The sequence below is a fragment of the Stegostoma tigrinum genome, chromosome 23, assembly GCF_030684315.1.
Source record: "Stegostoma tigrinum isolate sSteTig4 chromosome 23, sSteTig4.hap1, whole genome shotgun sequence".
Taxonomy (NCBI): domain Eukaryota; kingdom Metazoa; phylum Chordata; class Chondrichthyes; order Orectolobiformes; family Stegostomatidae; genus Stegostoma; species Stegostoma tigrinum.
In genome coordinates this window covers 12,553,221-12,567,198 of record NC_081376.1, presented here as the reverse complement: position 1 = coordinate 12,567,198, position 13,978 = coordinate 12,553,221, and the positions used below count along the sequence as shown (strand labels likewise).

Sequence of the window (13,978 nt, the reverse complement as noted above, 5' to 3'; positions counted from 1 at the left end):
ATTACCTATGCATTTGAGTATTTAAATTCAGTCTCTAACTGCCCATTTTAAGAGGGGAAATGAAAAGCAATCAGTTTAGAAATAAAAAGCTGGTGTTAGTAAAAGTGACTTGTGAAACTATATCAGATTGTATAAAAATCCAGCTAATTCGCTGCTGCTATTTTTTTAAAAATCCCTGTTTATGGGCTCTGACCATTTGCTTTCAAGGTCGGCATTTGATGCTCGTTCCTGAGTTATCCTTAACGCTAGGCCTTTTCCGAGTGCAATTAAGGAGACAACCATCTCACTGTGTCCCTGGAATCATGTAGTGAGGATGGCAGGTCTTCCTGCTCGACAGGACATCAGTGACCCACTTGGGTTTTTGCAACAGTCACGTGGTCGTGTGCTCACTATTTGAATTCTTTAATTTTTAGTTTTCATTTTCACATTCCATTTATATTCTAATTTCACAATTTGTCATGACAGGATTTGAACCCAGGTACCTAGAACATTTAGCCTGGGATTCTGGAGTGCCAGTGCACTACCTCTACTATGTGTCACTACCTCCCCATTTGTAGAAGGAAACTCGTTATCCATACCTGGTTGACGCCAGTTTGATTGACTTGCCCTTTGAAGTGGTCACATGGACTTATCAGCCGAATCAGGCAACTTCAAGATTCTTTGCTACTGTTTTTGGCAACAAGAAATGGACAATAAAGCTGACCTTGCCAAGTGACAACACACATTGGAAAATATATTTTAAAACCCTGGTTGCCCTCCAAATTGGTATGAGTCTTGAGTATCAAAAACAGAAGCTGCTGGAAAAGCTCAGCAGGTCTGGCAGCATCTGTGAAGAAACAAAATCAGTGTCAACTTTTCGGGTCCAGTGACCCTTCACCAGACTCAAAATGTTAACTCTTTTTGTTTTTTCTTCACAGATGCTGCCAGACCTGCTGAGCTTTTCCAGCAGCTTCTGTTTTTGTTCCTGATTTACAGCATCTGCAGTTCTTTGTTGTTTTCCCGAGTCATGACTGCCTCATTCAAGCACCAAATCCAGATGTCTTCTATATTTTTTTTCCCCTCTCATTGTGAATTAAAGTTGATCATTCATACAAATACACGAGAATGGGAGGTTTACAATACTTGATGTTAGAGCATTCTATCACTGACACAGAGAATGAGCCTTAATGGAGTTGCACACTACATCACAGAATCTTGGCACACATGAGGTTTTAGTTACCACGTTTTATATTCCCTAGGTTGAAGAAAAGATGTTAAATAATAGACCCTGTACTCAGCGTCTTTATGTAGAGAGAAGCTAGGGCTCAAAGTAGTGGATGATAGTTGACTTGTTTTTTCAAGTTAATATTATAATCAGAAGCATTGCATTGTCTTCTGTTTGCTTTATACTAAGGCTGTCACTACAACCTGGCCTCAACACTTTTATTGCCTTGCTCATCTTTCATAGGACCCTCTGCCCTTTCTTGACAGCTTTGGCATAATGTGAAGCAACTGCTTTTATCACAAGGTATCAAAGACAGTTTGGTTGTCCTCCCAGCATCTTGTCACTCACTCACTGTTTATATTATCTATTGGTCTGCTTATAATCCCAGTAAAGAAACATCAATAGTGTACATTAATGAGCAGAGTAGATGTTTGTCTTTGGTGGAATCTATTTAAATTGACTATCAAACAATATTAATAATATCATGCTGAATTTTTGCCAGGCAGTTCATGAACCACTAGTTTATTAATGTTCTGTTGTGTCACAGGAGATGATCATTTAAAATGCATTGTAGTTTCAGCCAAATTGCAGTTATATTTTCTTCATCAGAACTTTGGCTGTTTACTCTGTTCTTTGGTAATTGTCTGCCATATGCCTGGATTTGAAATCATCCACACTTTTCCTTCTGGCTTCAGTTTGCAGATGGTCCACTGATTAACCAGCTGGTTCTGGTTATCCTGGAGCGTAGCAGTCTCCTGTATGACATCCCTGACTTCAAAACTGAAGTTCAACGGTGAGTGAAAATAACCTTTGACAAATGCCTGTTTCCTAATTTTAGGGAAGGAAACTTGATGGAATAACACTGACCCAACTCATCAACAGTTGAATATGAAGGTACAATCAAAATATATAGAACCTGAAAATACAGTCAGGATTAGATAGCATGGAATCCAAAGGACAGGTCTTAATTGATCAACCTTGTTAAACACTTTGAAGAGGTGAAAAGATAATACTGTAATACTGCAGAGGATGGAGAGGGGAATAGAGCGCTATGCTGATCAGGCTAGGGAGCTCCTGTAGAGCTTGACCATAGCCATGGACTGTTTGGCTGAACTCTTTGTTTTTGTGCTGTAAGCAATTTGTAATGTCTCTGTGTAACTGTCTGGAACACATTTAACCTTGAGGAAAGTATAATATTTCAAGCCACAAACAGTATTTCCTGTTCTACAGTTGTGATCACACTTTTATTCGATTTTGTTTTTCAAAATCTGTATGGTCATTTACTTTTCGATTTCCCTTTCTTATGGATCCAGCTCACTGCGTAATGATCAAGAGCAGAAATCCTGGTAGTCAGTTTTCCATTCTTGTTTTGATCACACAGAAGTCACAATGATATCAACTAACTGGACAGCAGACTTGTTACCTTCAGATCTGTTTTAACTTAATCCCAATCTATGTGCTGTATTTTTGCTGCAAAATTCCTAGGCAATGGTGATTCTGGAACAGAAACAGTGTAGCCGATGATAATGGAGAGGGTATAAAACGTGAGTCTGTCAATTGTAGAGGTCAAGTTGACCTGTCATTATATCGCTAATGGGGAGGAGATCTGCAGAAACAAACAAATGTGAATGCTGACCTGAAATTTTCAGTCTGAAATAGTGTTTCCTTCCCCAAATACTCTGTTGTGTACAGTTGATATATCACAACTGACCATCTTTGCACTTAATTTGACACTGGATCAAAAGTGACAGTGAAATGAAGAAAAAGGTTCTCTGTCACCGATCTGTGCTGATGACTGGTCTAGATTCATTATCAGCACCCAGTCCCTGAATCTCCTAGTGCCACACCAGTAAACCTGCACGAGGTGAGCAGTAATTGAAGTCCAGGCAGATATTGAGGTAATGTTTTGGTATCAGTGTCCAGATTAAAAAGGTTGAAACTTTGTATCATTTTATAAGTTGCATGCCATAATTTATTTTGGATTACATTTCATGATGATTAATTACTAATTCATACGGGTGCATCTTGTGCTGCTGATTTCTTTCTTCAATTCTGCAGAGTATTCAGTTCCCAGCTGTTGGTGTTATGTAAACTATACCCACCTCTAATAGTAGAACAGTCCAAAGAGCTGCTGGAATTTTGTGCAACAGTCAGCAACATCATCAATAAGGAGACCTTCTTCACTCATGTGGTAAGGAATTCCACAGTATGATCTGGCTTAGTAATTCGGTCTTAATTGTGCATCTTAATGTGATTTCATTCTAACAATGCCTTTTGGTTGCCAGTATCTCATGCCCCTCCTGATCACTCAGCATGTTTAACTGGTGATTATCCTAACTACTGACAAGGAAGGTCCCATGTTTTGATTCTGTTCTGTGCAGAGTTAGCTTTTCTCAAAACTTGCTAGAAATGGCTCCGAGCCACTGAACTGTGGAGCAGAAAATTTACTGTGGTTGCCTCCTCTTTCTTGCTGTCCAGAAATTAATAATGATTTTATAATATCTGGTGCTGTTTGGCTAGAGGTATTATCAATGGACTAGCAATCCAGAAAGCCAGGTTAATGCTCTGGAGACCTGGTTGCAACTCCTACTAACTAAATTAATAAATCTAGAATATAAAAGTTAGTAATGCTGCCAGTTAAACAATTGCCAGTTACTGTAAAAATCCAGCTGGTACATTTAATAACCTTTTGGGAAGGAGGTCTGTTATCCATACCTGGTCTTGTTCCAGACCCACACCAATGTGGTTAATTCTTAACTGTACTTTGAAACAGTTGAGCAAACCATTTCAGTTGTATGAAACTTAATGCAAAATCAAATCAGATGGACTGAAATGATTCAAGAAGGCAGCTCATTCCCTCCTTTCTTGAGGGTAATTAATTAGATTCTGGCTCTGGCCCTTGCCCTGGCCACCCACTGCCTCTGAGAGAATAAAAATTTTATGAAGTGTAGCTAAGATACTGGGCTGAAAACATTGTCGAGACAGGTAAGAGTAGGTTTGGGGGAAGGATGATTTTGTTTTTGTGTTATAATGGGATTGTTCCCCTCCTAGAAACTGGATACTGTCACTGTACCAGCTCCAGTTGGGACTAATTTTAAAAAAAACTTGCCTTTCACAACCCCAAGAAATCCTGAAGGACATTGTCAGCCACTGAAGTTACCAATACCATGCAGCATAGTCTTTTGTAACATCAAAAGACACTGTTACTTTATTGTATAAACATTTGAGGCAAGCTTGTTGTTTATTGTTAGGAAAATCTTGCTCCAGATGAGGTGTGGCTCTAGATGACTGAGCCCAGACAGTGGTCAAAACAGTCTACTGTTTAGAATCCAAGTTCTAGAGCATGGACAGGACTAATCTATCATGTCCACACCAGATCAGTGTGAAAGATTTTCAATCGGTCTCAGCTCTGCTCTTCCTCCACAAGGTGAGGGGGATGCAATGGTCCAGTGGTAGTATCGCTGAACTGTTAATCCAGAAACACAGATAACGTTCTGGGGACCCGAGTTCAAATCCCGCCATCGCAGGTGATGGAATTTGAATTCAATAAAATATCTGGAATTGAGAATCTAAAGATGACTGTGAATCGATTGTCGATTGTTGGGGGAAAAACCCATCTGGTTCACTCATGTCCTTGAGAGAAGGAAACTGTCATCCTTACCTGGTCTGGCCTACATGTGACTCCAGAGCCACAGCAATCTGGTTAACTCTTAGTTACCCAGAGGGCAGTTAAGGATGGGCAATCTGCTGTCGAGGAGGCCACAATGGGAACAGTGGATACAGTATACCACATACGTTTGGCTGCAGTACAATAACTGCACCTCCCATTCCTCAGATGACATTTCCATCCTGGGCCTCCTGCAGTGCCACAACGATGCCACCTCAAGGTTGCAGGAACAGCACCTCATATCCTGCATGGAACCCTGCAGCCCAATGGTATCAATGTGGATGGACTTCACAAGCTTCAAAACCTTTGCCTCCCCCTACCGCATCCCAAAACCAGCCCAGCTTGTCCCCACCTCCCTAACCTGTCCTTTTTCCAAACACTCCTCCAACCACCTACCTACTAACCTCATCGCACTCCCTTAACCAGTCTGTCCTCTCTGGACTGACCTATCTCCTCCACAACTCCCCTATTCTCACCTTTTCTGACCTGTCTGTCTCCTCTATCCGCTGCCCCCATTTCTGAAGAAGGGTCTAGGCCCAAAACGTCAGCCTTCCTGCTCCTCTGCTGCTTGGCCTGCTGTGTTCATCCAGCTCTCTCCCATTTTTATATCAGATTCTCCGGCATCTGCGGTTCCTGCTATCTGCTGGAAATACCCAGCAGGTCAAACAGCATGTTTGCAAAGAGAAACGGTTAACAGTTTGGATCAAAGGCCTGTCATCAGTGAAGAGCTGCTGCTATGATACCAAAGATGTAAACTGAGATTTTGTATTTTTTAGGTTTGGGCAATCGGGGAGTACGTGTCTTTTACGTATGACAGATGCTGCACAGTGGAACAAATCACCAAGTTCTTTGAAACTCTTGAAGCATTACTTTTTGAGATCACACAGCTGCGAGCTTCTGCCTTTGTCCCCAAGTACTCACCGCGGGTTATCACTGTTCTCATGACTACACTGGCAAAATTAGCATCTCGGAGCCAGGACCTGATTCCAAGGTACTCTATTTCAATAATGTATCAAGAGGGATGGGGTCATTTTACAATTACTAGGAACTGGTCCACCGGTATAGTACAACTTCTTCAAAATTAAATAGATTTAATAGCATAAGAGGAGGGAAGCTCAGTAAACAGATATTGAAAGCACCTAGCAGGAGAAGTATAGGAGATATGAGGCAACTTTCTTTTTGATGTTATGATCTGGAGTGCACTGTCTGAGAGGGTCCTGGATACAGATGCAGTAGGAACAGAATCTGATAAATATTCAAAGGGGGACATCTAAAGTGGAAGGGTTGTGGAGGAAGAGTAGAGCTAAGATCAATTAAAAAAATCTCTGATCTAGTGCAAGATAGATCTCTTCTAACCAGTAGATTGAGTCCAGGCAGTGGTCAGCACTTGGCATTCCTACCTGCAGTCAAATGGGTTTGAACGGTATTAAGTGTGAAGAAATAGTGAAGGTAAAAAGCCAGTTTTAGAGCTATAATTTTCCCATGTGTGATCACCTCTTTATTTGGAGGCCTAGGCTAAGATATAGGCCATCAGAGAGTGTAGTCAACCAGTAGCTATTTCTGATTTTAGTTTTCCCAATTATCATCTCCCCTTCCTTTGTCCAGTAAATGGCTAGACTCCATTTTAGTTTTCCCCAGCAGTTGAGATCAGGAACTAATAAACATGAAAACTAAACTTGTACCATTATAGACTGTATTCCTACTGCAGCTTTTGGATAGACTTAACACATGCTTTGGTGTTTCACCACTGCCGATCAACAGTGTGAATAAATAAAAGAACTGCGAATGCTGAAAATCTGAAACAAAAGCAGAAATTGCAGAAAAAACTCAGCAGATCTGGCAAGTTTAGAGAGAAAGCAGAGTTAGCATTTCAAGTCCTGCGATGACTCTTCAGACCTAATGAATCATCTAATGAAGTCATCACACAAAAACAAACTCTGCTGAGTTTTCAGTAATTTCTGTTTACACCAAAAACAAGTTGTGGTTTGTATTTTTCCTCTCTCTAGAACAATAAAATAATCCTTAAGAAAAATGTTATTTTGTCAAAGCCTTTCATCTTGCACAATCATTCACAAGAGAAAACACTAGTTATACTGTGAGAAGAGTTCTGATTTGGCAGAGGAATGCATTAGTTAGATGATTGACAGAAGCTTCTAAGCCTTTCTTTCAATATTGACGCAGGCACATTTATTCGGGTCAAAGGTATTCGTCAGGGAAATGAACTTGGCAGTGATCTAATGACATTGTGGGTCTTCCTCTATAATGTAGAAAATAAACATTCACTTCATGTCTTTTGCATCTTGAAAATAGAAAATTTTACCTTTTGAAGCTCCTGAGTGTTCATACTCAACAATACCTGCAGAAATTAGAGTACATAATGTGGGTGAAATTCAAAAAAAAAGTAGTAAATGGAAATCCTGTGAATAGCCCAGTGATCAGACATTGCAATTCGATTCCCTGATATGATTTCAGTTTGTGATAGTGTGGTATGTACTTTTCTTATTTAAAGCTGTGTATATTTAACATCTCCAGTTTAAAAACATAATTAAGAAAAACACGCAAAACGTTTTCTGGAAAATCTGAAATGAAGTCTTCATTTATTTGGAAGCAAATTTTTGCACGAATTACTGAAAACTCTTCTCTAATTTCCAATTTTTCATTTTTTCCCTCTTCAGGGTCTCTATGTTCCTGTCCAAGATGAGGCCATTTGTTCGTAGTGCTATGATTTCCTCCACATACAGTGAGGATGATATTCAAGAAATCCTGACCCGTGCCACTGAACTCAATAATCTGTTAAAGGCTCCAAATGTAGCTCAGGTTATACTGGGATCCTCTGTGGACATTGCCAATCCAAGGTGGTACAAGGATACCAATGCTTCACTGCCACTCACCCTGAGGACTATCAGCAAAGTGCTACAGAGAGAGCCAGCACCAGGATTCTCTGCGTAGTATCTTAAAGATGTGTAGGATTTGTTTTAAGAAAAATGTTTACAAATATTTTTTCATTTTCTGAAATTAGTAAAAGCTGTGTCAAAAATCAAACGGATCAATAGGTGATCAATTTTGACTATAGATCATTAACATTTGACAAATGGAAGTTGTCCATTATCGGCTTATAGAATAAAGAAATATTTGTAAATAGTTTGGTACGATACAACTTGAGTATTGCTGAAATAAGTCCTTTCTTCAGAACAGTTCAACTTTGCTTTCTCTCCATAGATGCTGCAAGAGCTGCTCTGTTTCTCCAACAGTATTGCCTCAGCTTACCAGCATCTGCAATTCTTTGTTTTAGTAAGTAATTGGGGAAATGTAAAAAATAGCAATCTGAGTGAGGAGGGGGGAAAAAGAGAAATCATTCATGCCATATTGATCAGGTTAAATGTGGATAATTGAAAGACAATCATGGAAAACTTTCAATTTCCATGAACATGATAAATCCTACAGGGTAAAATAACAGTTCCAAAGAAGAAAAATTGTTAATCCATGAAAGTAGTGTTTATTTGCATAGAATTCTTCAGAAATAGAAACTATACCATGAGTGCACATTCGAAATACATTGTAAAGTTCTATATAAGCCATCACACAAAATATATTATTTGAGCTGTTATTAACAAAATACAAGAGGTAAAAGTAATGTTCTAATAAAATAAAAGGACTGGACTTTGATGTGGCTTGTTTGGATAAAAACAAAATTTGTAAGCAGTCCCTTCTATGTGTGCCCCACAATAACAAGGTTTTGTTCAGGAAATTACTCTTACAGACCATGTCACTTAGTGATGGAATGTAGCTTGATGTTCAAAATATAAATTTTTATTTTTAAATTGTCACCTGATTGTCCACATTGAATTGTTGAAGTAAAATAAGGCTATTTAGCAATACGCGTGAGCAATTCATGTGAGGTTAAGTTTAAAGTGGTACTGGTAGTTTTAAAAACTTCTTTATACTAATGGAGGAGATGCTAATGCTCCATCTTTTTGAAAATTCCATTTATGTCTACATTCAACATCAATCATTTCTTACCATGTAGTTTATGTATGTAATACTTTCAGAATAACATCCATTTAGTTTGTTTAACTTCGAGGTAATTTAGAGGTTTCTAAAGTCTGTTTGACAGTCAATTACCATAATGTGAAAATACGGCTTTCTGGGTCAGGATAGATCTTATTTTAAAAATCCATGAAGCGAAGCCAAACAGAACTATCACTGCAGCTGGTAGCTTGTAGACTTGCTATCATGGAAACAGTTCATTCGTTAAAAACATATGCAACACAAAATATTTCACTATGCACACATCAAAAGAACAAAGCACTGAAAGCTCAACAAAAGTAATTTTATTGTACAGGAAGTCTTAAGGATTAGTGATCTGATAACCTCACACTGAGGACTCTGTAGCCCATATTATATCTGGAAACAGAGCCTCTGGAACGAATAGAATATTTAACTGCTTAATGACATGCTTAAGTGTCAGGTATTCCATAAATTCTGCAATGAATTACTCTTCATAGCCTTCTAACTTTTCATTGACAGCAAAAGATTGCTGTCAAATCACTGGCTAATGTTAATGAAACTGAGATGATAACCTGCATACTGCAATTTCAAGGGACACTCCAGATATACAGTTTGGAGTAGGGAATTTGGGAACGAGAATAGAGTCAAGGTCGGTGGCAACTAATTCATGATCTCCCGGAGAATTTCACCTGGGCTAACTGACAGAAGTGATCATTAGTAGAGGTGTGATGCCAAGCTTATGGAAATACAAGCTGGGATTTAGTCACCATGACACTTCAGATCAGATTAACGGTAAACTCTGACATGCTAACGTATAATTCCTTGCTCTTCTCATTCCAACTCTAGCACATCACTCCTTATACCACTTCTCCATGCATACACTGTCTGTACATTTTCTCATTTCCACCTGTCTGACCCTTATCATTATGCTATCCCATTAGTTACACTCAACAAATGCCTTCCGTCTGTCAGTTCAATACATGCCATAATACTCACAATAAAGCGCAAAACATGAACGAGTGTGGGGTAGCTAGAGCCAATGCAAAATCAGACAGCCATGTGCCACATTACACTTGTTGAACAATTATCCACTCAATCATTATGTACACAACTGTAATATGCAACTTTTTGTACTCTTGCTATCTCCTGCGGAGTGTCTTTGTTTCCCTACACGCAGTGGTCCAGTTAATGATCGTGTATACTCAAGCCTCCTACAAGGATTCATCACTATCACAAATTTATGCAGACTACAGCCCAGCTGAGGATATTGATTGTAGGTACATTCAGTACCGCATTTAGTGTTCTGCTCATGTGAAGTGAGCACAGCATTTATTGCCCATTCTTAATTATCCTTGAACGTTAGTGCCTATATACATGCACGTCTACACTGCTGTTATGGACCCAGTAACAATGAAAAAGCACTCACAGCTGCATGCAGACCTAGACCGAGTCTCTAATTGAGTTGTGAATGGTACAGAAGAGTGTTCAAACATCAGCAAAATGTTCTCACTTCTGATCTCATGACGGACAGAAGGTTGTTAACAAGGCATTGGGCTTAAGACACTACCCTGAGGACATCTGCAGCAATGTTCCTGGGCCTGGGATGATTGGCCTGTATCAACCCCAGCCACCTTCCCCTGTGATAGGTTTGATTCTAACCAATGCCAAAATATCCCCTGATTCTCACTTACATCAATTTTTCTAGAGCACAGTGGTACTATACACTGTCAAATGCAGCAAAGGATGGGGCAAACAGGAGAAACTCTGATAGAAGGGACCACAAGGAGGGATGTTCTTAAAAGGCCTAATCAATCACGTCTCCTAGTAGCACTGTTTCTACAATTGGATACACTTTAATTCATCAAGGTACTGCTGGAATTGTCGTACCATTCATGAGTGTCAAAAGTTTAATCCAGGTTGGGGGCAGCTCTCCCAATGACTGAAGATCACGGTTGCTGTTTTATTCAAAGCAACCAGTTTCCTTGGACCTACTGTAGTTACCCCAACAATTCATGCCCAAATGCCAGTAATCTTCTAAGAAGCAGTTAGTTTGCAGATTACAGATGCATCAGAGAACAAACACAGGAAACTTTCATATTGACGTAGCATTTCATCACTTCATTCAAACTTCCCTTAGAATTAAATTACAGTATAATTACTCACATTATACAAGTCTTTGTGGCAAGGTATCACAGACGGCAGTAAAATAAATAACAATTGAATCAGTTTTCAATGCTGTTGAAAAATTTTGGAAATGGCTTTGGGCAGCAGTAAAGATGTGAGAGAAAATCGCACTTGTAGCAATACAGCATTTCCTCAGTTGTACTGAAATGTCAACCTAAAGACATAATACAATTTCCTGACATTGTACTGAATCAACTGAGCCACTCAAATGAACATCTTCAGTGACAAAGAATTACCAAGTCATTCCATTAATTGTGTAACTCAGTATCTGTTTTCAAAACATTTTTTAACACTTGATTTTTTTTCCAAAAGAGGGGGGATGAATTATCTTAAGTGAACATTCATAGATACATCTGTTCTCTGAATTTCTGACACTTCATATAGTATTACCTTTATAGAAGATTCCTGAGATACCAACCCATCACTGGTCAACAAGGTTGATAAGAGTTAGTCATAAGTCACAATGGATTTAAACATGAAGGCAGCATGAAATGGACCTTCAAATTAACACCTTAAAATTTGAGAGTGCAATCTATATATATTTATGTAGAACGTATTGGGCATCTTCAGCGTACATTCAAGAAAGATATAGATGTGCAAATTGCCTATACTAGACAGCTGTACAGCTGTTAGATTAATTAAAACATTTACTGATTATCTTTGCCTTTCTGTCAGAAGGCAATGGGTTGGCTTAACACTAACAGGTATTGAATGTTTCTACAGAATGCTGCTGGGACCACAACTTGTTATTTTACAGCGATTCCTTATTAATTAATGGATCAGTTAATGAACACTTAGTAACATCATTAGAACAGTTTTCCCGTTTAGCCCTGATCAACTGAAGCTTTATTGAAGTTCTGAGAGCAACTTGTATCTCATCAGCAACACACTTTGGTTTGTGATACATAGAAATTTACCATGAAACAAGTTTGTGCCTATTTAATGGCACAGGTGATGTTGTACAGAGGTTCTGAATACAGTGACACCTTTACATCTGTAAGGTCAATTTCCTCAGTAATTGAAGATTTCATTACTGTACAACCATTGACCAGCCTAGATCCGACATTGCTCCCATCAGTTACCTACATTAGAAATCCTGGAGATACCAACTACCGAGCCTAGAGATGATCTCTACGTCAGTTAATTCTGGATTTAGTTGTGATAACTGCCCTGAAATTACAGTCAAAAAATGTAAGAAGGAATTACTGTGGCTGCCAATTTTGAAAATTGAAGAGGTTAAAATCCCACTGCTTAAAATTCTTAAGGTGAATTTTAAATGTGATAGCCTGTTTAATCCCCCCTCGTTTGTTTCTGCTGTGAAATTGGAAAGGATGTAAAACGGGCTGTTGATTCATTATCAAATCCAAATTCTACCCTTGAGTTTCCAACTGAACCCTCTGGATTGGATCAGGTCAGACAGACCACAGTAGCTTTTTCAAGCTAAACCGTACAAACTAGATATGCACCAAATTATATTTAAAGCACAAAACTATTAGCCTATACTATACATTCAAGTCCTGTATAGGGGTTTAAAGCCACAACCTCCATTTGTGCTACCACTAAAACAAATGCAGTCCTTCGTGTTAAATTATAAAACTATCAGATATTGTCAAAGATAATGGGAACTGCAGATGCTGGAGAATTCTAAGATAATAAAATGTGAGGCTGGATGAACACAGCAGGCCAAGCAGCATCTCAGGTGCACAAATTGTCAAAGTTCATTTTACTTTCATGTCCCATTGTCTCCTTTGGTGCGCTGTGTAGCCTCTGTACACACTGTCATCCTCTCACTTAAATGTAACAGCATCTGTTGCATTGAGATGTCCATGCTTCCTCTCAATTTACGAACAGTAGCCTTAAAGGTATGGGAATATTCACTGAGTTAATTCATTTTGTTTAGATTTCGGGTTGCTCAATTCTGTTGTAGGATGGTGCTTGATGGATAATGCTGGTATATTTAGAACTCTGCTTCAATACTGAAAAAGTTCACTAAAGACAAACGATTTTTGCCACGAATATAATACTTGAAGGTTGTGAACTGATTTTGAGACATGCATGAATGTTATCTTTGAATTGAAGCTCTGAATTCAGCTAAGAGTAAGTACTGGCTGTGAGAAAAGTATCTGTACAAACAATTTCACTGTATTTGGTTCAGCATTTAGAAGGTGAATGTGGAACAACTCTTTAAATCGTGTTTAGCAAATGGCAGCAAAGTCGTTTAACTCAAGATGGATAATGAACAGTTATGACAGATACTAAGGTACAGTGATCTGTGAGGACTTGCTCATTTGCTCTTTAGCTGTTAAGGAATGAAGAGGATAAATAGGCTAAGGTTTACTGATCACTGTTTGTTCCCTGGTTCAGTGAGTGAAGACTAACAAGATGATGCACTGATCTTCTCAGCAATGAGGAAATCTGACTTGGCAACAAGGAATCTTGGTCTCTCGCCTGCTGACCGAATCAGGTTAACTGCGCTGTAATCACAAGCAAGAAATTAGGACATCGCAGTCAGGAATGTTCCACACATGCTCACTTTAAGGCTATGGACTTGCATTCCTAATATTAGGCAATCTAAAATACACAATGCAGCAAAAACACCATGCGAGTCCAGGATACAAATTGCTGATTAGTGCAGGGCTGATGACTTTAGAACGTAAGACTTTAGCAACTGCTTGGTGCCTCATGTACACACCATTTTGTAGTATTAGCAAGTACTACAATATGAACACTCTGCAGTAATGCATTTCCTGGGGGAAAAAATTAAGAAAAACATTTCCAAATTGTTTAAAATTATCAATAATTTCTTCTACAACTCAATCAAAGTTTCTTAAGGGCCTTCTGTACTAAAGCTTTGCATAGCAACTAACTGATGGAGAATGTAAGGGAGGGGTTGCGTTACTGATAGTTTCCTGGAC

At 38.9% G+C, this 13,978-nt stretch overlaps 2 protein-coding genes across 4 annotated transcripts in view; one reads left to right on the top strand and one right to left on the bottom strand.

Annotated features, from left to right (window-relative positions):
- Positions 1 to 8,698, top strand: part of ap5z1 (adaptor related protein complex 5 subunit zeta 1) — a 56,611-nt gene extending 47,913 nt beyond the window's left edge. The window contains exons 14-17 of the mRNA XM_059653921.1: positions 1,900 to 1,997; positions 3,263 to 3,395; positions 5,648 to 5,862; positions 7,547 to 8,698. Coding sequence (XP_059509904.1) covers positions 1,900 to 1,997; positions 3,263 to 3,395; positions 5,648 to 5,862; positions 7,547 to 7,820 — 720 coding nt within the window. The 3' untranslated portion in view covers positions 7,821 to 8,698. The remainder of the gene's footprint in view (positions 1 to 1,899; positions 1,998 to 3,262; positions 3,396 to 5,647; positions 5,863 to 7,546) is intronic.
- radil (Ras association and DIL domains) overlaps positions 8,159 to 13,978 on the bottom strand; it is a 111,188-nt gene continuing 105,368 nt past the window's right edge. For all 3 annotated transcript variants that reach the window (XM_048552726.2, XM_048552727.2, XM_048552728.2), the window contains exon 16: positions 8,159 to 13,537. In XM_048552726.2, coding sequence (XP_048408683.1) covers positions 13,438 to 13,537 — 100 coding nt within the window. In that variant the 3' untranslated portion in view covers positions 8,159 to 13,437. The remainder of the gene's footprint in view (positions 13,538 to 13,978) is intronic.